The sequence below is a fragment of the Colius striatus genome, chromosome 7, assembly GCF_028858725.1.
Source record: "Colius striatus isolate bColStr4 chromosome 7, bColStr4.1.hap1, whole genome shotgun sequence".
Classification (NCBI taxonomy): domain Eukaryota; kingdom Metazoa; phylum Chordata; class Aves; order Coliiformes; family Coliidae; genus Colius; species Colius striatus.
Window position 1 is genome coordinate 9,034,141 of NC_084765.1, and position 26,238 is coordinate 9,060,378.

The following is a 26,238-nucleotide window of genomic DNA, read 5'->3' on the forward strand; positions in this document are numbered from 1 at the left end:
TTAAAAGTTGCCTAAATGTTCACATTCTTATTTCTGGACAGCTACTGGTTCAAGGCAGCCATGAAAAACTCAAATTTAATTAGAGCTTTTCATAATTCTGAAGAAATCTTGCTCATAGTGACTATGTCTGATAAATATTGTGTTCTTTTTGGACACATTAATCATCAGTTTTACATACAGAAAGTAGGTTAAGAAATTTGCAAGGGATATTGGCTTTAAGCACTACAGTTGTACCAGAGATTTTTTCATTTTATTTGAAGTGCAAATCTCAGATTGAGATTTATAGGGTAAAGTTATCTGAGCAGAATAAATTTAGGGCAGTTTGCTCTGTCTGCACTTCCTGGAAGATCTTGTTACTTGTGTAATTATAACAAACAGAGTTGCAATATCTTTATCTGTGGGCTGGGCTCTAAATTAGTATGAGTGTGTTACTTTGAAAGGGTGATAACTATTTAGACTTACGTCTGCTTAACAGTAAAACTTTGGCTATTAAGAGTGAATAATTTTTAATGATCAGGCAAAAAAGTATATTCTTCTTAGGGACCTGAGACGGTGAGTAGATTAGTTCTTGTATTTTGCTAATATATAAATTAATCTAAAAAATCCTGAATATCAGAATTTGCTACATTTGCTAGAATTTGTTAGAGATAGGCTTTTGTTCAGTACTTAACAAAGCTGAAAAAACTTATTTTTCAAAATGTATGCATATTTTTATATAGGTAGGTAAGTCATGGTGGTTTGCATCTGTTGATGTCATTCATGAGTGAAAACCATAAAAAGAATTGCAATTAAAATACCAGCAAAGAGATGGATCCTGTTTGAGACACTCAGCATGCCTTGGGATTGATATGGGTGTCTTGTTACTCAATAATAATAAAAAAAGAATCCACCATTGCAGATATTTCTATAGAACTAGATGAGAAGTAGTAGCTGAGAGCATGTGAGATCTAACAAGCTATTTTCATAATATTGTTCAGAACAGTCAAACTGTGAGAAGGGAGTGTCTGGGAAAGTAAGACTTGCCTGAAGCACAAGCAACAGGTCTGTCTAGAAAAGATGTCAGGCAAGTAATATTGCATTATTCCTCTGGAGCAAAGAACATTGCTTTTATTAATAAATCGTTGTTTGATCAGCAGGTTTTACTCTAGCTTAATGCAGTTAAGATGCAAAATAGATTGTGGATACAGGTGAGAGAATAGGCAGAGTGTGGAGGCTGGGAGGAGAGAAGACTTAGTTCTGGCAGTATTTTCAGCAATACTTTCTGGTTTATGCCAAGGTCTTGACTGAAGGTTTTTCTATAAGTAAAATTTCAAGTTTTTAATGAGATGTATCAGCACTTTCTGTACCTTTTCACTACAGATGGTCAAAAAAAATTTGATGTTTAGAATAAATATCAATTCTGCCTTTCTTGTTAGTAATGACTGGGTATTGCTCTAGCTACTCGATAAACACACAAAGTAGTAGTTTACAGCACATATAAGAGCATGCAGTGCAATCTAGCAGTAGAAACTCTATACTATTTTTAGTATTTTTCATGCTTTTTTGACTGTTTTGATTTACCAACACAGTTTGTGGCAACAGATTTCTGGGGAGTGGCTGCTGGCCACATCTGCCAAAGGAGCAGAGTAGCTTAGGTGCCTCTTTGGCAGCTGCTTCCTGTAAGTGGATTTCCTTTCACTGAGGTGATTGTTACCAATGTTATAGCTCTTTGAACTAGAGGAAGTATTGCCAGGAAGGAGGCTCATTGCAGTTGAGAATCAGATATCTCTAATGTATTTAGTGAGTCTACTAAACTACTGGCAGGTAAATGTGACAACACAAGATAGAAATCTAGCAAAAGCAACAAAGCTAGCAACAGAATCAGAGAGAGTGTTTGTGTAAGCATTCTGAAATTTTAAGTTTATATCAGATGATATAATAACTTTACAGGTTATTCTGAGCATAATTTGTGTTATTTTCAATATCACTGAATGAAGTATTTGAATCAGGTGCATTTTAGTGAAACTCAGTTACATTTAGGATTGTTCATACTTAATTTTTTTTTTCAAAAAAAATGAAATAAAACCCAATTATTCATGTACATGAATCTATGCCTTTGTTAACTAACGATTTTTCTTCCATTGTCCAATAAGACATTCTCATATTGCTCTTCAGGTCATTTTGATATGAAGTTAAATAATGGCTTACCCATTGCAACAGGCTATAAATGACTGAGCTCAAATTAGAACATTGACTCTTATTCTTTCATCTGTCCCTGTAGATAGTAGTGGTGTAGACATTGACTAGGAAGTATGTGGGACACACACCTTTACTGATAATACAGATGTTATTAAAAAAATTGTTTGCTTTGTGTATATTTTACCAGCACCAACGAGAAAAGCCTGTATCTTGAGACTCATAGTTTGTAAAAGAAGCAAATAATTTTGACTTGTTAGTAAAAATTTCCATTGCACTGAGATTGAACAACATTTCTTGTCATGCAGTAATTTGGACTCAGACTTAAGTGTATTTTTGGGTTGGTCATTTCTTTTTTTTTTTTTTTTTTCTGATGGTCCCTCTGAAGCAAAAGGTAGTTAAGCTTTTATTTTAAAGATGACTTTATCCTCTTGCTACTGATTCTATATTGTAATGTTTAGACAGGCTCCAACTGAGAGAGTTAACTGTGGGCAGTTTAGCCACCAGTCATACAGCTGGTCATGGTGGCTAGTGGCTGAGCTGTCACTGGATGAAAACTGTACCAAAATATTTTCATCTATGTGAATTGCCATTAGATTGCAATATTTAATTACATTCAAAATAATTGAACTCTTAGCAGAAGTAATCACATAATAAATACAGATTGGTGAAATTAAGTGGCCTTGAAATAATCGACCTTACAAACATATGACCATTGCCTATACACTTACCTACATCCTGTGTCATTTGAAGGATACCTCCAGCCATTGTCAAGACAGGTGTCTTTTGTGGTGCTTAGAAAGCTATCAAAATGGAACAGTTCTGCATCACAGATTTAAAAATTGTGTCAAAAAATTGAATGTTAGGACTAAATTGCACCCTTCATGGAAGAGAAATCGAAATTTTATGCCCTTTTAAAGGCTTTGTTAGTATTTTGGCTTGTGTGTTAGAGCATTGCAAAAAACATGCATAAGTACACTTTCATTCATTGCTGTGTGAGCACTGGTTTCGTACTTCAGCAGTGAAATGATGTGCATAAGGGCCTATTTCGGAGAGAATTTTCTCACTGGCAGTGAAGTGCCCAGTGCAAAATATTTTCCCCTTTGAAATGTATCTGTTGACAATAGTAACTGCTACTTGACTAAGAGTCCAGCAACACCAACTCACAAATAGGGACTATTTTTGGAACATTTTGTTTGTTATCCTCAATGTCATATGGTAACATAAATGTCTAATCCTGTTTGAAAGAGGCAGCAGTAACGTGAGAAACTTAGTACTTTAGATATTTTGGTTATTGAAAGAGAAAGAACTGTGTTTTCAGCATTATGGAAAAAGTGGTGGAAAGATTGCATGGGAGTATAGAAAGAATGATTAAGAATTGTTTCAGAATTATCTTTACTCTTAAGTCAGCAGTCAAAAGCAGAATTCCTACAAAGTTCTGCTTATAGTGTTTATTACTACATCGAACCATCAATAATCCTTTTTCCCACCAGTCCAAAAGGTTGAAATGCACTGAACTTTGATTCTAGAACATCATTCTTAAGGATAAGGGTAGAGGAATCTCAGGCTTCTGGTATTTGGGATTGTTTCTATCTGCATTTCTTTATTTTGGAAAATTTCTTTAAAGAAAAAAACAAACCAAAACCCAACCACAAATGAAAACCTCAGGAACCTCAAGTCATCTATTAAGCATAGGAACAGTTTTGTTAGTTTTCATGTTGCTATCCTGAACTTTTTCTACTGTGGACTTATGCCTGAGTGGCTTAATTTATAATGTAACAGTGACATATATTTTTCTATCAGGTTGAGTTAGTGTTATACATGTGAATTCTTCTGTCTTTTCAGTATAAAAAAGATCCAAAGAAATCACAGACGATGGCTTCTGATGCTAGTCATGCGCTGGAGGCAGCTTTGGAGCAGATGGATGACATCATTGCAGGTATTTTCTTTCTTTGCTTTATTTTACATGAAACTATTCTGAGATTTAACTGTGTTTTGGTTTTTCCCTGCTATGATTTTCTTGTTTGTTTTTTTTTTTCACTTTTCATTTTTTAATGATCATTCTCAATTTGTCAAGTTGTCTGTGACATGCAGATCTCTCTGGTTCAACAGTGTGTGAAGAAACTTTAAAGTAAAATAAAGGACACAATTCTACCTCAGACATGTGAATATATAAATAATAGAGATTTACTTTGCTCTAATGCTATGTGGTAACTTAAACACATCCTAATTTGTGTGGTAACATTCCATATTGTATGTGGATTTTATTTCAGTGTGTCTTTGAAGTAAATTCTCACCAAGGCTTCCAGTTAGCTAGATAGTATATGTCTGCATTTTGCACACACACACACACATATATAGGTGTACATAGATATGTATATTAAAAAATGTACAAAATTTTCTTTGTTTATGATGTGTATGTTTAAAATAGCTTGCCTGTTAATTACTTTCATGGTCTAATGAATTGGAATGCATATCATTTTGTTGACATATACAGGAGTGAAGCTATGAATTTCATTCTGCACAGCTGTCCACTAAAGGCAAATAATGCAAGACAGAATTTACTGTCTTTTGCTTGTATCATGGTAAGGCAGTTTTCTCTCAATGTTACAACACCCAAGAAGAGAAGATGATTTCTGTGGTTAGGATGCAATTGCCTTGGGGTTTGTGCTCACACACTGTTCCATATAAGCTCCTAAAAGAACTATCTGGGTAGGGCCATGATCTCACTTATGCTCAATGGGAAGGCACTAGAGCTTTATAAATTGAAATAGCAACACCCATGCTGTGCCTTCAGGGTTTTTTTTTTTCCCTCCTAATGGTGAGGAAGATGACATCAACCTCTTGTTGCTGCAGTTGTGATTCCCAATGCTCTTCCTGCTCTTTTCATGAAGCTAGAGACTAATGTGGCATTTCAAATATTACCATCAGACTAGCTCTGGTTAGGCAGGAAGTTGTTATCCAGGATTTCTAGTTTAAAGAATCTCTGGATCTTTTTTCTCATCCACATATGAGTCTTTATTCTAAATGTGCAGGCTTTAACAGATTCCTAAGATGTACACAAATGTAAATGTGCATATGTGATAGATAAAACTTCACAAATAGCTTTTTACACCAATGGAATGAGTTCCAGATAAATAGGAGTATTTAGGTATGCATCTTGTTCTCCCTTCTTTTTCTGAGTGCAAAACCTTATTCAAACAAAATTTTAACCAACAGAGGTGTAATTGGGATTTTTTCACCTCTTGCAAAGCATGTAAACAGAGTCAGGGAACCATTGGACTTCCCTCAGATGTATAAAAAGAGAACAAAGAAAGTAAGTCTGAAACTATAATTCATAAACTATGAAACTACAATAATTTCTTAGCCATTGCAGGCCTTGGATTATGGTCCTGGGTAGTGGCATGAAAGAGGTGAGTCCTGCACTTTGGCCACACCAACCCCATGTGACACTACAGGCTGGGAAAAGAGTGTATGGAAAACTGGTTGTCAGAAAAGTACCTAGTGGTGTTAATCTACAGCTAACTGAATATAAGTCAGCAGTATGATCATGGTAACTCCCTACAACTACCTGAAAGGAGATTGTGGTGAGGTGGGGTCAAGTCTCTTCTCTCAAGTAACAAGTGATAAGTCAAAAGGAAATGGGCTCAAGTTGTACCAGGAGTGTTTTAGACTGGATATTAGGAAGAACTTTTTCACTGAAAGAGTTTTAAAACACTAGATCAGGCTGCCCAGGGAGATGATGGAGTCACCACGCCTGGAGATATTTAAAAGATGTGTAGATGAGATGTTGTGGTGATTTAACACTGGGTGGGTGCCAGATGCCCACCAAATTGTTCTATCACTCCCCCTCCTAAATTAGACAGAGGAGACGGAAATACAACAAAGGGTTCATGAGTTGAGATAAGGACAAGGAAGTCATTCAGCAACTACCATCACAGGCAAAACAAGCTCAACTTGGGGAGATATGGTTTGATTTTATTAACAAACCATCAAAACAGAGTAGGGAAATGAAAAATAAAAACAGAATCTTAAAACACCTCCCCCCACCCCTCCCTTCTCCAGGGGGAATTTCTACCTCCTCCCTATCAGCAGCAAAGGGGGATGAGGATTGAGGGTTATGATCAGTTAATTACAGATGGACTTTGCCATTGCCTTCTCTAAGAGGGAGGCCTCTTCATGCTTCCAGCTACTGCAGTGTGGGATACCTCCCATGGGAGATAGGTCTCCACAAGCTGCTCCAATGTGGGTCTTTCCCATGGGCTACAGTTCTTCATGAACTGCTCCAGTGTTAGGTCTTCCCATAGGGTGCAGCTCTTCATACACTGCCCCAACACGTGTCTCATCCACAGGTGAAGCAGTCTTTCAGGAGCAAAGTGCTCCAGTGTGGGCTTCCCATGGTGTCACAAATCCTGACAGCAAACCTGGTCCAGTATGGGCTTCTCTCTCCATGGGTTCCCAGGTCCTGCAAGGAATTTGGACTTCCAACATCGTCGCAGCCTCCTTCAGGCATCCACCCATTCCAGTGTGGGGTCCTCCACAGGCTACAAGTGAATCTCTACCCCACTGTGGCCTCCGTGGACTGCAGGGAGACAGCTACCTCACCATGGTCCTCACCACAGGTCACAGAGGAATCTCTCCTGTGATGCCCAGACACCTCCCTCCTCTCCTTCTCCACTGACCTTGGTGTCACATTCTCACATGGTAGACTTGGCAGTGTTCTATTAGTTGTTGGACTTGATGATCTTAAAGGTCTTTTCCAACCAAAACAATTCTATGATTCTGTGGTGGAGACAGTGGTACAGAGAAGCAAAGTAAATGATGGATTATTGTGGGTGAATCAGCAGATTGCACATCTCATTCACAGCTGTTCTGTAGTGATGTTCATGCCTAAACTCCAAAACAAAAAAGATTCGAACATGCTAGTGGTATGTAGAGTTTGTTTCCACAGTGCATGGATACACCGTGAGTAAATTGGCAGCCTCTTCAAGAGAATTGACTTCATGACTTAACATTACTTACATTTTTAGTCTAATGTCCAATGATACTCAGCATAATATGCAAAACAGACTTATATAAGGATATCTAATGGTAAAAGAACCCAGATATTTCCCAGATGATGCATCTGTCAAGTCTCATAAATGTTAATTGCATACTTCCTGTATGTTTTCTGAAATGTATTTACCTGTACCAATGAAGAGATCACACTACTTTATTTTTTGTTATAATATAAAGTAAAAGCTCAATACTGTGGGGAGATTGTTTGCCTTATTTATTTATTTATTTATTTCCATTTTTACAAAAGGAAAAGACATTTATTTAAGACAGACTGAGTTAAGTCTCTTCTGGTTGTTCACCTCTAGGTAATGTTCTGTGTGTTCCAGAACTGTTTCTTGAATATTCTGGTATGATTGAAGGACCAAATATATCATTGGAGCCTATACTTAGATACAGTTATTATCCCAATTAGTGTCAAATTGAGGACCATAGTAATTACTCAAGTTTGATTCTCTCTAATGCAATACAGTAAGCTTCTGTACGCAATTTGGGCAGAGACTGGAAAACAGGAATGTTCTCTTGTCCTGGATGGTGAGAGAACAAATAAGATAGGAAACTCCTTCTTCTGAAGGACTGGAGGACTGTCGAGAAACAAACGAGGGCAAAGAGTTTTCTAACCACAGATTTATATATATCATATTATGCAAATATTGGACAAATCATCTGCGCAAACGAAGCTGCTCTTAAGAGCAGACTGGAAATAACAAAACATAACTTTTCAGAGCTTGTGCTATTTTAGTTCGCTGTATCCGGATTCCATGGATATCTCTAGGCAGCGCTGGATTCAAGGACTAAGGCTGAACTTCATGACTGTTGGAAACTTATGTATCTGATGAAAAAGATATTTCCTTTGGAATGAGGCCTGAGTAGGTACTAGGAGAGTTATACTTTTCTCTTGCCCTCAAAAATCTTTGCTTTAGGCACAAAAGGAGAATTAATCACTATTTTATGGAAGTGAGAAGTCCAGAGATGTGTACTTGCATTAGTCAATTTTTCAAACTTGAGTAGATATGTATAAAAACACAAGCAAAATACAGCATTCTCTGTTTAATGAGAAACCAGTCCCAGTTTCTTTTATTAGCTGTATCTATTATTGAAATACTAGATTGCAGTCTTGTCCTTTAAGGTGACAACTGGGCATGCAAATACATATTTCAAATATTTATAGATTTGCAGTCATTCTTTTAGCCTACTAATTTTGAAAGTCATGTCTCTTACTCCAAAAATTAATGTAACTCATACATGATTCTGATTAATCCCAATAAAAACTCTCACTGTAGACTGTGTATCTCTGTGCAATACAAAGCATATTCATGTTTAGAGTGCGGGAGAGTAAGCTTGTGAAGCAAGATTAACAAATTGGATTTCATTGGCATTGATCAAATTTGACAGATAGGTCAGTGTTCCCAAGTCTTTTATGCCTCAGTACATCTGTACTGATAACCCACCCTCATAGCTATATAAATTAGGCATGCTAAATGATTAGCCTTATTTGACTAAAATAGCAAAAAGGGCTAATGTGATTGTCAATGAACATGACTTATCCATTAGCTAGAATGACTTGCAGTCCAAACACAGGCTTTCTCTAAAGAAAGTTCTCATCTGTCAGACCTGTCTACCCATTCTTTTTTTAAGGTGCAAGACTTTGGCATTGCTTCCCTCCGAGGTACGACCAAGTCATTACTTTCCTTTTTATTCAGCTTATATTCATTTATTAAAGTATGTTTCTTTTTAAGACTGTAGAATTTGAATAGTTTTTCTTTGCAATATATCCTAATTCTGCAATATTTTTCTTTTACTTTTATGTTATATTCAAACTGCTTCCCTCTGTCAACAATCTGTAAATCCATTCTTTCTTTTTGTGAATAGTGATCATAATTATAAGATCTAAAAACTTCTGCCTCAAAATTACAGTCTACTGCAGCTCCAGTCCCTTCAAATTCACCAAGTAATCTGTGTAATTATTGAATTCCCTTTTAACCAGAGCTCCTGCAATTATTGTTAGCTGAAAAATAATGAGAAAGTTAAATTTGTTGTCCTATGAATGTCTACCAATATTTTATTTTTACTACTGAAAGATTTAAAAATTTAAATAATGTAAAACTTTGTTCAGGAAGTTGTGCAAGTATGCATTTTTCAATTCTTTTCAGGTGGCAGAACACTTGTGTTCAGTTCATTACTTTGGTCATGTACTACAAACCCAGCCACTTCACACCCTTGCTGAAAAAAAGGGGCCTTTAGAGGAAATTATACTTAAGGGATTAAAAGTATTTTAATTCAAGATTGATATATCTTCCTTGTGGGATTTATTTGCCAGAATTTGAAGGGTGACCTGTTCATGGGTTTTCTTTTGCTGTTTCTTTTATTGTTCTACTGCATAATAATTGTACTATAAAAACAATAGAGTTCAAATTTCAGAGCTATGCTATGTTCCTGGATGTGTTAGGTAACTAAGTCACTTCTAGTTAGCTGATTAGAACTTGGATTAAAAATAAAGGAGTGGACAAAAAATACTAATGGTCATTTTAATCCCTTTAGATGAATTTTAAGCTTTGTGGAATAAGGTTTGCATTGAGTTCCTACACAAATAATAAGAAATTAAAATTTTTCCTAGTGTCCTCATCCTTTACTCATGAACAGTCACATACATCATCACAGGATTCATTCAGAATGTAAGGACTAGTGTCACAGCACTTTAAATGAAGAGAAGAGACAACTCTGTTCTGCTTCATAAAAGACTGAAATTGTCCAGACCAGACAGACAGCACTTAATCCTATTTTTTTTGGTGGTGTGTGTTGGGAAGGCTGAGTAGATCTTATTTGAAATACATGCTGGCTGACTTGCAGCTGATGAGGAGTATGAGCCTCTTGTGACTGTGTGCAATAGTAGCCTCTATTTTTTCCTTTTCAATATGTATACTTCCAGAAGGCTTTATATTTTGAATACTTACCTCCTATTCAAGTATTTGCACATTCAAAGTTTAGTTTCTATAGTAAAGATGTGTAACTTTTTATAATATTAATAGAGAGATCTATGTAGAATTTCATTTCAGAGCACTGAACTGACACAGACTATAGTTGTAATCATGATGAGTGAAAGAGTCATTTAAATAATGAGCAGTTTCTTTCGTTAAAGATCAGAATAGTTAAACAGCAACAGCTGCGGTGGTTTTCTTGTATTTTCAAAATAAATTGTAATCGTGTTAGTGGGCTGAGCTTCAGTTGTGATTAGTCTATGTCCTTTTAATTCTCTGTTCTTTTCTTAATCAATAATTTAGTCTTTTTTTTTTTTAACAAAACAAATAGTATATCTGCAACACTTGTTACTTATCTTGTTACTACTATGCGTTAATTAAGGTAAGTGTTTCTGAATTGTACTAGACAAGACACTGTTTTTGAAACCATTAACTAGAGTGTATTTGTGCATAGATCTTTTACCAATGGAGATATGAAAAAAGAAAATTAACTAATAAATTACTTGAAATCTGGTCTTTGATAGCGAAATATACAACTTCCTATCACAACAGTTCCAGAAAATTATGTATCAAGAGTATTGTGAGGGGGGAAAAAAAGAGATAAATGGTGACCTTTAACCAGCCTGAATATGAAATGGGAAAATATAAAAAGCTTAACACAAATATTTAGGGTTCCTAATTTGTAGTTCAATGTTTATCTTTATTTTGACACTTCTTACAACTTGTTAGGGTTGATGTTTAATTTCATATACTTGACTTTGGAAAAGCTAATCAGTTAATTCCTTAGGTGTTCTTAACAGTAACAGATAGTAACAATTATAATGATTTTAAATGGTTTTAAACTTCAAAAATATAGTAGTTCACCATCTTTCTATTTATTTAATCCATAATTTTTCACATCAGCTCTCTATAGTCTTTTAGGTTTGTTAACAGCATCTAAGACATGGGCTGACAAACTGCGCACACTTGAATAATCATTACAGACATTTGATACTATATTTTGTAGGGGCTTTTTACATGCTTTCAAATTAAGACCTTGCATAACTGTTCAGATGCACTTTTGATTTTAGTTTTAAAAGCACATGAAAGTCATGGCAATTTGCATGTTGATTGTGCATGTGAAGCATTGTCTACTCATTCCTTATCCACGATTGGCAGAGTAACCTGAAGTTTGGAATTGCCTCAATTTTGAGTGCTTAACCTTACAAGAGATTGTTATAGCTATTTGAGCTAATGTCCCAAAACATGCTTCTCATATTCTCACTGTTCTAAGCATCTTTTCTCACAGGTAGTGGGGGTCTGAGGGCAAGATAGAGAGTGAAGATTCTGTGAATTATGCCTGTGAATCTGATGGATTCCCTCTATAAACAGGATAGTATGACAGAATGTTATGGAGCCTGAGGCACTGAGAACTTAATGATCCTTTATGAAAATAGGTGTTTAAAATTGTTTGGTCTAAGACCTTTGAAAGTCCAAGTCAAATAGTAATTTACAGATCACATTGATCTTTGGCTTCTCTTGTGTGTTCCTGTCTTTCCAGCAAAACAACACAATTAGAAGTTTTCTTGAAAATAGGAGTTTAAACTAATTCAAAATGTAGAAATCTGCAATTGAAATATTTTACTCTAAATTCTTTATCTCTGGCTATAAATAACTGTTTATAAGTTTCTCTGTCAGTGTAAAATTACCACAATACTCATGACCTAAACACCTACATCAACATACAAAAAAGGTACTGCATTGTGTTTATGCAAAACCAAATCCATACGTTATAGATATTTTTATTGAGTTTTGAAAAAGTATTGAAAAGAAACAAAAATGTAAATTGCTGCAGATACAGTATGTAGAAAAGGCAGTTAAATCACTATGACCAGAACCCAATAGGATTGAAAATCTGAGACGCAAAACGTCTTTTGTGTTTGATATGCTGTGATATGTTTTTCGGTACGTGAGTCACTCAGTTGTTTAACAGGATAGTGAACAGATCTTTAAGATTTAACTTTAAAACAGTTTTCTCAAACATAGGATTTCTTTTAATTCAAAATCATAGTTTCACAACTTCCTACTTTAAGGCAATTAACTTCATTTGAAAGAGCCTTTTAAAAAATCAGTGTGATTTTTATAGAGTGAGATACTTTTATTTCCGCACAAATTGAATGCTTTTAGTTTCCTTGTGCTTTCAGAGATTTTTTTTTTTCATAACACCGTACATGTTACCAGTAGCTTACCAGTGTTTACTAAAAACAGTTACAGATTTTCTACTAAGATGTAGTATTTATTGTCTCACAAAACTGCTTTAATTACACTAACTGGTTTCACTAACCCTAAATACACTTTATTTTGTAGCCAAAAAAAAAAAAAATGATGCAAGCATTTGTTCTTCCTTATCTTTAGTAAAATGTGCTGGTCCTGTTTTTTCTGTGCAGTAGAGACTCAGTCTCAAATCTCCATCATAGCTGCATAATCCATTTTCCTGCCTGCTTAGCTTGTGTTTCTGGATAGGAGGGGTCATTGTGTTGTAGTTGTGTATACAGTACCTAATGTGCTGCACATCACAGCTTAGAGTCTATAAGCAAGTTAAAGGCAATATGTCGAGTAATTATGTAGATGATTTGCATAAGAAATTATAGACAGTTTTTGAAAACTGTCTCAAGGATTCCACATGTGGTTGGAAATAACACTCAGTTAAAAATCATGCAAGCTGCGTGAAACTTGCATCTGAATGTGGTCATTAGCGTTTCTAGGCTCAGAAATTTTTTCCTAGGGCTTCCTGCTAATCCAGCTTAACAGTTACTGTTCCTTGTAGTTAAAGATCTAAAAGCAGAGATTTGAGGAGAAGCTAATATGACCTATGATTCAAAACACACCATTTGTGATGTATTTTGCATTCCAGTATTAGAAGAAAGGATTGTGTAAGCTACCTCTTCACTCCTTTAACAGAAGGCTTAGGAAAGAGGAGGCAGAATTATGTCTCATCCAGACCGTACTACTAGTTTACATAAATTCACATTTTCAAGGCTAACTTCATGAGAGAGACTTATGCTTCAAAGACAATTACAGCTCATAGACTTGAAGGAGAGGAAGAACTTGGACAACCCATATGCTCGTTCAGTGAAAACTCAGGTAAAAAAAGAATTCTTTAGCAGTATAATGATTGACTGAAAGGTCAGAGGAAATGTATGTTTATAGTTTGAGTTGGTCAGATGTCAAAACTGTTACCCCCGAGTATTTCAGCTTTATAGAAAGTCATCCTTACCCCAGTATAGAAGTTGAATTTTTATTTTGTTGTGGGGCTTTTGTTGTGTTTTGCTGTTTTCTGGACTAGAGGAGTCAGCAGTTTTAGGAAAATCTCTTTTTAACCACTGGTGGTTGGGTTGTGTATTACCAGGATTTTTTTTTCTAAAATTCATCCAGTTTTAGAATGAAAAGACTGAGATGATAAAAGATGAATATGTCAGAAGTTAAGATGCAAAAAAAAGTGAGATATCAGAAACAATATCCACTGCTAAGAGTGATGAAACTTGGCTTATGGATGAATATGCTCAACATAAACCGAGGAGAGTGGATTTCCAAAGTGTAAAGGCTTTCTGCTTCATTCTTTAATTCTGCATGGTAACTTCTTTTCACAGGCCACCAGTAGTGGCTGTTTTCTGAATAGGTTATGTATTTACCCAAAAGGAATGGTTTTTTGAAACCATTCAGCTAATTGCAAGGAACTTTGAACCAAAAGTGTGCTTTCATGATCTACGTGTAGGCAATATGTAACTTAAGAGTTGTTTTCCTTTTTTTATTGCTTTTGTTATTCTGTTACTGCTACTGTTATTCACACTATATGTAGCGTGCAACAACATTTGATATCCTTCATGTGCTATCTCTACATGGAAGACAGAACTGAACTGCTTGAAATGTCTTAGTTTCCTCTTTCTTTCTTTCCTGTTTCCTACTTCTCTAAGATAGACATTTATGATGATTGTGATCCAGTAGTGTACTGGGAAACCGTGGTGTTGAGTATTGTATAAACATAGTGACAAAAGATTCCCCTGTGTCCAGTTTACCCCTGGAAAAAATGAAGCACAGAAAGAATGACTTACTCAAGGCTATACAAACAAGTCTTTTTGCAAGAATTCAAAACTCTGCTCATTTTTCCTCAATATCTATAAAATTCTTCTATTTGAATGATGTCTTTCCCTTCTTCAGTGATCTATAATAAAGCTACACACAAATTCATTGCTGCTAATAGTGGAGTATACTGGTAATACTTAAATGTCACTCTGCAAACAGAACACTTTTTTTACATCAGTTTGCAAGGACATCGAAATTCTAAAGCTTAGTGTTCTTTGCAGTATAATGATTTAAAGGTTTAAAGTAGTGCAAAGAAATAGAATTATTTACTCTTATGCATTTTTACTTCCCTTTTTCAGGGTGTGCTCTTGTCCTTCTCATGAGCAATGTATATCTTATTTAATCCAGAACTATATGTAAAGCAAATGAGAAGCAAGGCTGTGATTCATTTTAATTTAAACTGTAAAACAGGAAGCTTTCTGAATTAAAATGCTGAGTTGAATTCTGCATTTCTGCATTGCTTTACCTTGTGTCAAATGTGTTAGTTGTTGAGTTCATAGGAATTCTTATTTTCCCATTTTAGCCAAGAGAAAAAAAGGTACTCCAATAGCAACCCATAGTGAACCAGTTCAAAAATCATTTCACAAAGGCAGGAGTGTATGTGTGTAGTTGATGCGGAGATGTGAAGGGTGATGTTCTGTTAGCAATACACTAAGATCTGTGGATGACTTCTGTTCCAGGTAAGGACAATTACTCATGGGAGGACTTTGTAACTTTTGTTGAGTACTCTGGGCCCTATCCAGCAGAGCAAAGCACTTTCAAGTCCTTGCTTAATATTTGTGATCTCAGTGACCTAAAACTAGTGGAATTTTGATTGCTGGAAGCTAGAACCATCAGCATGTCTCAGAATGATGTGCTATATTCTTGGCATGACATAAGTACAGATATGTTTATCTTCCTAATGGCATCGTACATGGCTACATTCTTCTCTCACTAGTGCCCACTTTTTGAAGTCTAAATACAAATCTTGAATAGTACTGACATACATGGGATTCTAAATAACTTCTTTCATGGATAATAAGATCTAAAATTATGAATCAAGTTGAGCCTTTCAGTCTCTACTTCCTTCATGTCATTTTAGTTGGCATTAATCAAAGAGATGTTTTTCCTTTCAAGGTTTAATGGAACTAGTGCATATAAGAATTTACAGACAGTTCAATTCTAAGATCGTTACGTCTTTATTCATGTAAACAAACAAATACTGTACTGTCTGTTTACTCTTATTAGCTAAGAAAGTTTTGAAGTATCTTTATTGTCTTCTGCAGTTTAAAAAGCTGCACTATTTATGTTTAAAGTGAATTCCCAGTCATAAGTATGGGATAAATTATAAGATACACCAACATTTGTGTATTGTTAGGTAGTTTGACATTGGGATGTCTTCCATGATTTTCATTTTTGATATCTCTTTTCTTCATTAACAAAGAATAGAAAAATAATTCCATCTTCTGGCTTTTTTTATTTCTTAATTCATGCAAGCTTAAATGGAAGAAAACTTGAAGGAAAGAGAACACTAAGAAAAAACTTAAATTCTTAAATTAACTTGGTCTCAATTAGTAGATGTCAAGCTGATGTTCCTTCCAAGTAAAAAACACATTAGCACCTTCCAAATCTCCCTGTATAGGACAGGACTTTCCTCAAGACCCACCTTGAGAGTACAACTATGGAAATTCACCATATGTGCCTTACATACGGACTTAGTTCTTGAGGCTTCTGAGAAATTATGACCTCCCACTGCTGTGTAAAATGTGAGACTTTGAGAATGCTTAGAATTCTGCCAGTCTGAACAGTCAATTGAAGAGCTTGGGATAACTGAAGCATACGTATGGAGTCTCACCAGTCTCGGGAAATCACATAACATGGCTCTGTCTGTTCTCCAGCACATGAGAATTTTCTCGTTTCTTAAGGGTGACAGTTCTTTTGCGTGTCAAGATTAAAGAGTGTGCATGTATAGGGTTTCTTCCTACAGAATTTTCTATTTTCTCAAGAAGGTAGATGTTACCAGTAATGTTGTAGCCATTGTTAACCAAAGCATTGAGGCAAGATATGGTACATAGTGAGGCATTTACACCATTGCTGTCTTAAAGAAAGTTACAGTGGTATGTGTGGTATGTCTGTGTATTTGGATGTATAAACTAACTACCTAGTATAATTAACTGAACTCTTGAACAATTGTTTTAAGTCTGTATTTAGCTTAAAGATTATGTGTTTTATTTCACATGTGAAGTGTTGGTTGCAGGCCTGAAAGTTTATGTGGTTTTGTATGGATCGTGGATATTTCTTTGCTTGTTTCTCTCTTGTCTGTATATAAAAAATATTAATATAAATAGCATGAAGAATTCTACTCCAGAATACTCCAGTAGGGTTGTTTTTTTTTTTTCATTCCATATCTATTTTAAATTGTCAGTTCATTGAAGGGGTAGCTACCAAAACTGCTGATGAAATAACTTTGGATCCTATCTGATTTTCTGATGTGAAGAGTACTTGTTAAGCAAAAAGACGGGAAAAAAATGACATGGACTTTTCCAAAAGAAAGAGTAGGAAAACTGGATTAAAAGTCCTAATGTCACAATAACTAAAGAAACCTCATCTTTAAAAGTCGCATCAATCCTATTGAAGAGGACAATGTCAGGTTTCAGTTTGTGTGTGTATCTCTTTTGGAAAGTAAGTAGTGAGGCACTCTACCTGAATGAAAAGGTTTAAGAGGTTATATGATACCAGTGGCTCTTACACGATTTGGAAATCTGCTATCTTTAGTTGCTGGAGTTAATACTAATCTGCAGTACAAAGTACATAAACAGAAACAACTAAGCTGGTATAAATAGCTGAGAGTATAGAAATAAACAAGGAAATATCTTTTGACTGGTTAAAATACTCAGATTTGGCAAAACGGTTGATCCTCTCCTCAAAAGGAAGTAATTCAGGAAGACAAGGTTGATGTACAAAGTGAAGTTGTCTCGTGTAGCAGTCTTTGTAGCACCGGATATTGAAGAAACTTTTATCTTGGACATGGTCTTAGCCAGAAATTGAGTGATATGCTTGAGGTATTAAAATAAACTCATAAACAGCGGAAGTCAACAGGACCACACTAGGAATATTCTGACTTCAAATAGAAGTCAAGACTATATGAAATACTCCAGTATTGAAAATAAGAGTGTTGCTTTAAAAGAAATAAAATCCCTTGCAAAACTTGAGAAATTTCTAGGAATGGTTTTGCATTGTTCAAAACAGTAAAACAAAAACCCACTTACATCGTACAGTATAATTTGACCGGACTTTATTGTCAAAAATAATTGGTCTGACAGAATCTTTGGTGATTGAAGCAGTGATTGAAGAAAACATGGTTAATATTATTTACAGTTTTTCCAAAGCCTTTGAGTAAGGATCAGCATTCACAAAATGAGAGACTAAATATTGTCTTGGATCAAAATCTAATTGAGAAAGACAACAATATTAGGATAAATCAACCAGTTAGTATTTTGGTTAAAAGCTAATCTAGGTGCAGAAGCTATTTCAATGTACTGGGACTTAGAGCATCTGTGTATTCATGGGATGTATTTAGGTATTATTTATATCAGGCTATGTGTAAAATGCTCCATTGTGTTTAAACTTAATTTGTAATGTCCAGTGTGTGATAGACAAATAACCATAGCAGATCAAGCTAACATTGATTACTGCACAGTACTGTGCATTCAAGAAGAAAATTTTAATTACTTATACATCTGGGTTTCAAATTGGATACATCTGCTCATGAAAAAAAAAACCAAAACAAAAAAAACCCAAATAATTTTCAATGGCTCAGTGAAGATCTCTGTTCCTTTCATAACTAAGATGTAAGTGATGTTAAACATAGGAGTAAAATGAGGAATAGAATAGAAATTACTACAGTCTCTTTGTGTAGATTAATGATATTTTTCTCAGCAATAGCATATGCTATGTGGATCCAACATACACTTGTAAAGCATGTTACAAAATAAAAGGACTGAGCAGAGTACAATACAAATAATGAAAAGCCTAAAGTCTTGCGTGAAGTCAAATGAAGAAAGAAAATGTGATTGCTTATGCCAGAGAGAACAGAAGTGAAGACTTAACATGAGTACAATCTATTATGTGCATGAGGCAATGAATTATAAATAAAAACAGTAAAAAGCAGGCAAACAGAAGCTTTCCATCTGGCTAGTTCTTAAAGAAACAAAGGGGCATTAAATCAAATCAAGGTCTAAAATTAAAGACTGAGAAAAGATAGCTCATTTGAGAATGCATCTCATTGAAGCAGAGTATTAAGTGAAAAAATATTGGGAGATATTAGAATTTGTGTGATTTATTATTCTCCCATCAAGTCGGATTTGTTTGTTGCTGTGCTTATTGTTCTAAGAAGAGAGTATTGGTGTTGGAGGGCTTGCAGCAGGGAGCTATTGTAATTTAGAGAGCTTTTTGTAGTTTAGAGGGGTAGAAAAGTTTGATTGACTGTTTTTATTGCTAACTTTTGGGTGTTTGTTCTCTGTGGAAGGTTTTAAACGGTATTTTTCTAGTTCTGGTAACATGATCTGTTTTCATCTAAGTTTCTTGCCGAAGGGATACACCAGTCTTTCTTAAGTTGATTAATTCTGCTCCGTGTGGAGATCTCTATGTAGCTGAGAAGTTAGTGACATCTTATGGCAACCATGGAAAATTACAGGTGATATGTAACAAAAGAGGTATTTTTTGCAAAGGTATTTTTGCAAACGTTTTCCAGGGCAAAATTATTTTAAAATTTGCTTGTACATACCTCTCACATTTAATTCTTTGGTGTTTTTTATTTATTTAGAGACTAATTCAAGTATTTCTAAGCCTGAAATACTGATACCTGTGAGTATCTGAAATACAAATGTTGTATTGTGTAACATCTATATATTTGTCACTTACAAAACAATTGCATAACATTATTGTTTCTCTTGATTTTACTTGTCTTAGGTACCAAGTCAGCTACAGAGTACTCTAATGGTGGTTATGACATTGTATCACCTGCTCCATCAGTATATTTGGACACATTTCAAATTTTGCATCTCCTGGAAGATCTAAAGATGGCATTGGAAATGCTAGAGGACCCTCAAGAGAAAGAAGCATTGCGAAATCAAATTCCAGGGGCCACAGCAATGTGTATACGGGAATGGTTTGAAGAGAATCTGGTGAGTAGTTAGTTACTTTTTTTTCTGTTTTGTTTGCAAACAGCTTTGGTTCAAGTGTTTTGATGCCTCAATTATTTTTATAGTAACTGAAAACTGCATACATAGAGAGCTGCAGGGGATGGTGAGGAATCATAGAAAGCTGAGGATATTATCACTTTATGTGCTGATTACTGAAGCAATGCAGATAGTTTGTCCTTGGTGAGAGAAAACATAGTAAAAATTAACCACCAAAAAAGTTGCCTTTTCCATGGATTGTTTTTTATTTGGTTTTGCTGATCCTTTGCTGGAAGCATCAAACACATTTATAACTAGTTATAAAACTTTTCATTTTAAACTACCAATTTGGAATATAGTGGCACTGTCTGTTGAAGGGAAAAATTCAAATTGGATGATTCTCCTATTTTTTCCTCATTTCATTTTCTTTACTATAGATGGGGAACTATAGATGAACTATAGATGTTAGGAATCTCTAAAGTATCGTATACACCAGGCAGTGGTGGTAAATTCATGAAAGCCGTAGTTTCTGAATGTGAGACATTCATGTTGGGATAGATGGGGAATAAACTTTTGACTATATTGGAAAAGATTGTGGCTTACCAGGTGAGGAGTGGAAATTCAGACAGATGATCAAACAAGAGACCCATAGATAAACAGAAGATGAACAGTAAATTCTGCCAGAACACTCCTCTTCACCAAGACTGTCAGTGCAAGTGAATGGTGGTTTCCTAATGAATAAAAGCTACCTATCACTTTTCTCAATTTCTGAAAAGTTTTCTAGATGAATGGATTTTCTTCTGGCTTTGTCAAAATACGTTACTTTAATGTAATTGTGTCTGTAGCTTCTGATTCAGTGTTTATCATCTGCTATAGCAACCTTGTGCCTATCGTAACGTACGGTTGTTGGAAAGGTAGCTGCTTTTGTTTGAATTTGTCAACTGCAGGTTTGTTGGCATTCTCCACAGAGCACTAGTCTATGGCTCAGAAGTCCTGTTTGAGGTCATATGAGAGAAAGGAATGAGAATTTCAAACCAGTTTTGAAAGGAAAAGGTGGAAGCAATATTTAACTGGGATTTTCAGTATTATATTTTCAGTCTATATCCTCAGCCCTGCTCTTACTAAATTCCTGCCTTAGCAGAAATGTTCAAAGTTTTACATTACCTAAAGTATATGTTTAATACATCAAAGACATACATTTTCAGAATTGTTCTCAGTAAAATTGGCTCTTAACCACCAAGTTGCAGAGTTTTAATCTACTGGTCTGGCTTTTGGCCCCCTCTGTTACAGCAATATTTATTAAGTTAGCTTTTCAGCTCTGCAAGGTAAGTAACTCTTGATGTTTTGACTCCTTATATTAACCTCTCTATATATATATATATATGTATCTTCTTTTTTCATGGAAAACCAGCCAAAACTGAAGCCACAGTTGCTTCTTAGAGTTGCATTTTACTGATGTCTTAAAAGGCTTGTTTGATGCATCAAGAGTAGTATTTATCTCATAAAGCAACTGGGCAATCTGGATTCAGAACTAACAGAACAGGGAAACTGCTGGTAAAAAGTATCTCTAGCATAGTATGTTGAGATAATTTTCAACTATTTTGCACTGTTCTGTACTGGCAAATTCTGCTCTCCTTTTAAAGGCATGTACAGGGACGGTAGTTACTCTGTTATTTGAAAATTGATAGTCATCTATGTATTTACAGACAAATTTTATATATTTTAAAAATGCACATGACTTCCATGGACTTCAAATTTGGACGAACTTTCTCCACTGACAGCAGCAGTTTCACTTAGATATTGACATGAGATTCATCCTAGTCAGTGAAAAGGAATATGTATTTCATAGTTATGTCCGATACTGAAAATTGCTTAATTCTACCCCAGAGTTGTGGAACATGATACTTGATATGTGAAAAAGGATAGTCCTGGTAGTAAGCCACATAGAATTAGAATTCTGTAGCTCAATGAATCACTTCACATTGGAAGCTTCAAACAAAGCTTAGTAATTGTTTGTCTATGAAGTGTTGGGACTTCAGTAAAAAAGTCCTGCACAATTCAAAAGTGCTGCTCAAAATATATGGTTTTAACATGTAAAGATTGAAGTGGTTTGCTGATTTATTAAAGATATATTTAAAGTCAAGAGAGGTTCTCCTCCCCCTCTTCTCTGACCTCATGAGACCACATCTGGAATATTGTGTCCAGTTCTGGGCCCCTCAGTTCAAGAAGGACAGGGATCTGCTGGAGAGAGCTCAGCCCAGGGCCACCAAGATGATTAAGGGAGTGGAGCATCTCCCTTATGATGAAAGACTGAGGAGCTGGGGCTCTTTAGCTTGGAGAAGAGCAGACTGAGAGGTGATCTTATTAATGTTTACAAATACATGAAGGGCAGATGTCAGGAGGATGGAGCCAGGCTGTTCTCAATGATGTCCAATGATAGGATAAGGGGCAATGGGTAGAAGCTGGAACATAAGAGGTTCTAAAGAACCATAAGGAAAAATTTCTTCCCTGTGAGGGTGATGGACCACTGGAATGGGCTGTCAGATGGATTGTGTAGTCTCCTTCTCTGGAGACATTCAAAATTCACCTGGACAAGTTCCTGTGTGACCTACTCTAGGTGGTCCTGCTCTGACGAGGGGCTTAGACTAGATGATCTCTCAAGCTCCCTTCCAACCCTTAAGAATCTGTGACTCTGTGGGCAACATCAGGAACACAGCAGATAAACCAGAGTACTAGGTGCTTAAGAAATGTTAAGGAACACCTACAAATCTCTAAATGCAGTTCTACAATGAATTCCAAAAAGCAAACACACCCACACACACATCCACTCCCCCCACCCACCCACCCATCCTTGCACAGATACTGTTGGATACAAGCTTGAATAGTCTTCTGTGGGTTTCTTTATTTACACCCATCTCCTAATGGACATGTGGATGCTTTAGTTTTTGTGTGTAACCATGAAGCTCCCTGCAGTCTGCTAACCCATGTGCTGGTGAACAAGTACCCCAGGAGTTCACATAGGCACTACTGAGGCATGGGGCCTCAAGTGTTACAACTGGTAACTAGCAGTAAATTATCATTACATGGAAAATGCCAGATGCACTCAAGTAGAATTTGCTACAAAGTGTCTCTTTTAAGCATTCTGTTTAAAATGTAACCTCATAATTCAGTACAGAAAGGTGGATCTGTGTTTTATGCTTATTCTCTCAATCCTCTAAGGAACACCATTTGTGGAACTAAAGGTGTGCTTTTCAAAAAGGCTCCTTTTATGTGTTCCCATGGTCTGGAATCTGTGAATGTACCAGGTTCTTGAGTTTACAGTATATTTGGGCACAGCAACTGTGCTGCCATTGCTTTGAGACAGATGAAATAGGCTTGACAAAATATTGAATTTAGATTGTTACTATATATCATGGAATGAGAATTTAACAGTTGCTGGAACTGCACAAATCTTTAAACAAGACTAAAATGGAATAAAGCATCATTTAATGTAGACTTTTAAACCACTTAAGAACTATATTAAATTAGTCTCAAAGTGAATGTCTGAAGTGTCTTACGTGCGTTATGATTGTAAATTCTTTGGCCTTAAAACCAGAAAAGACCTAGGGATTACTATGCAGAGTTCATATAAAACTGTTTTGTTTATAGTTTCTCTGCTTCTTGTTAAATATTTTAGTATTACTAGTGACCACGTGACATATCACAAAGCAGGTGGGAATTTCAGCATTAAAAATTAACTGCTGCAGTAACAGCTGATTGTGTTTGACTGGATGAGCTATGAGAGAATGTACTTAGTTACAGTTTCGTTTCCTAAGTGTACCCAGATAATGAACTTCTACCCAGTTAATTATCCTTTTTTTGTCCTAAAAGTCCCTTTTCTAAGTGAAGAGGAACCACTAGTGTTCTTACAGTGGTCCTAAATCAATGGTAAGCATGAGTGAAAGCCACATTTCCAGCAGTGCAAAACATGATCTTCCTTCCAGTGGAACATTTATATTTAAATCAGGCTACTTCACCATGTATCGTTACATAGTACTATATACTGATCCATTGCATGATGGGTCTTGAAAGCTCACCAATATTTCCTGATGGTGTGTTTTCTTGGAAGCCTAGCTCTGAAGTTTTTCTAAATGTTCTAAATTTGAGAAAACAGGAAGGAGAGGAGAGAAAAAGAAATAATAGAAGAAAATGTGATAGAAGCAATTTGGCAAAGTAATGTGATTTGTCTCGTGACATATGCTGTGCTTTGACTTGTTTCATGCTCTGTGTTTTTGTAGCGGTAAACCCAGAATTTTTAGCAGAAATCGGATATTTTTTTTAGTCTTGAATGCTATTTATGCATTATTAATGTTCAGAAGTGATTGTTTCCATTGTGTGTTAAAATCGAGGAGTTTTTTTTTCCCCCAGTGTGTGCACAGGGACTTGGATTAAACCAGTAAACCCCAGTTCCGAATTCTGACTCGGTAGAGATTGAAAATTTTTCAAATATGCTTAAAATATGACTTTAAAGTAGTGTTAAAGTGCTCTGCTGAAACATAATCACTGCTCTCTTTATTTCACTTTTGTCTAAGATGCAATTTACAGAGTTATCTGTGCAGAACTGAGACAGAAAATTACTGCAATATATGGCACTTCAATATACCTGAAAACGTGCCTTTACAAAAGTATCAATAGGATTTTTCAGCAACAGTTGAGTGGGAAGAGAAACTCTTCTGAGGAATGCCAGTATATTTTTGTGCTGATAGATTTGACTATGGGGCTCAACTGTTGAGAGTCACAATGGAGATATATATAGATGAATCTTCCCATTGCCAAGTGCTATTAACACATGTTTAATTGAAAATGGACCAGTAGAGCCTGCTTGGGATAGTATAGAAAAGCCATCATTCCCTAAGCATTCATGTCTATTTTTGCCAACTTGAAACCTTAGATGGATACATTTTCTGTGTGGTAGTCAGTCAAACGTTGTAGGACCTAGTCCTCTGCTATGCTGCAGCTCTTTTTCAAAGAGTTGATGATGCAAGGAAGCTCTGAACTGGATGATCTGGTCCTTTCAGAGTTCCTCAGACACATAGAAGCAACTCACAGCACATAAGAAATGTCAAAGTGTCTTTCTTAATGTGCAGTTATTTCTGAATGCCAGACATTTATGAATACTAGAGAGTGCCTCCACTTGGAGCTAGTGGAAGAGAGGTGTACACAGCTTGCATGGATTTTTTTCTAAACCAGACCTATTTTTTTTTTAATATTCTGTGGTTGCTTTGTCTGGGAATCAACCTTATGATCTTTGACAGCTGTAGTGGCTGTCAGTAGAGGAAGGAAAGTTTTCTCTGCATGAAGATCTAATAGAATCTTAAAATAGCTTTGCAGTGAGTAGGGCTAGTTTAGTTCTCTTTCTTAAAATTATGTGGTGTGATCAGATTTTGGTGTTTTCTTTCACCGTTGTAGTGGTCAATAAAGCTTAACAGAGACACCTTTAAACTACATTGGCTAGAAGTGATTAAAAAGAATTGTCTTATGGCCTTAGACTTAGAGTATTCATGGAAGAAAGGCGATATTCCTGTTATAATAGTAGGGCCTGTATTTTTGCATGTTAAGTTTTCCAAGATTTCAAGGTAGTCTACTGACATACTGTGAAGTTTAACCCTTGGAAGCATTCCTCACCTATATGGACTGTCCACACCTTGATCATTCTGTGTGATCATGACAGAGGAAATAGAGGACTACTCTAGAGAAGGTATGATTGTGTTTGGAAGTTGCATGTTAACCTTCCAAAGCATTAATGTAATTTATTTAGTTCCAGTTATCTAAGACTCTTTCATCTGTTGGCTTCAGTAGCTTCCTTTGCACTAAGTGGCTGAATATCTCTTTCCTTCTGTGTCTAATGCTAAGTATGCTGTCTCTTTTTCATTTCATTGTGATCTGTCAGTAGAGTTACCAGCTGCATTGCTTTTCACTGGTTTAAATATGATCCACTATATTAATTTGACAAATATTAATGTACGAATGTAAGTGCTATGAAGTATCTGCTTTTTCAAGTGTAGCTGAAGGGAACATTGGATTTTTTTTTTCCCATAAAGTAATTAAGAGAGGAATTGGTGAGAGAGAATTATTTTGTTAAACAATGATGCTAGCTGATGAGGCATTTACTGGGGGCAAAATTTTCATTTTAAAAGGTCCTGTATTGATTTGGAAGTGTTACTTGAATGTTAGAGGAAAGGCATAAGTTTGGAGTATTTCTGTAAGTAACCTTTATTCAGTTTCACAGAATGTGGATAAGTTGACCTATTTCATTTGCTAATCAGTTATGACAAACATAGCAATAATATAATGTGAACATATGTATTTTCTTTACCTATCAGTGTACTCTTTTTATCGCTGATAATAACTGTAAGGAGAGTGTTCACAGTGATTTTTTCTGTTAAGTATAAAATAGTTTTAGGTTTTTATGCAAAAACATAGTACTCAAGTTTCTTACAATCTATATTTTCTTCTAAATGAGTTTAATGCAAAAAGTTATAGTTCTTCCAGAACTTGGGCTGGAAAAAGTATTTCAGCATATGGCAAGGAATGTTTGAAACTGCCAAGAATGTACAAATGTCTCTGGATGAATTAATAAACAGTAACTTCATCTAAGTATTGGTAATACATTCTTTGTGCAAGCTAAGGGAAGAGAGCTAGTTACACATGAGCAATAACCAGAAAGGGCATAATAGAGCTAGAGCTACGTGATATCATACAGCCTGCAG

General features: G+C 35.6%; 1 protein-coding gene across 6 annotated transcripts in view; it reads left to right on the top strand.

Annotated features, from left to right (window-relative positions):
• Positions 1-26,238, top strand: part of PPFIBP2 (PPFIA binding protein 2) — a 102,579-nt gene that overhangs the window by 15,060 nt on the left and 61,281 nt on the right. For all 6 annotated transcript variants that reach the window (XM_062000552.1, XM_062000554.1, XM_062000556.1 and 3 more), the window contains exons 2-3: positions 4,021-4,114; positions 19,281-19,495. In XM_062000552.1, coding sequence (XP_061856536.1) covers positions 4,051-4,114; positions 19,281-19,495 — 279 coding nt within the window. In that variant the 5' untranslated portion in view covers positions 4,021-4,050. The remainder of the gene's footprint in view (positions 1-4,020; positions 4,115-19,280; positions 19,496-26,238) is intronic.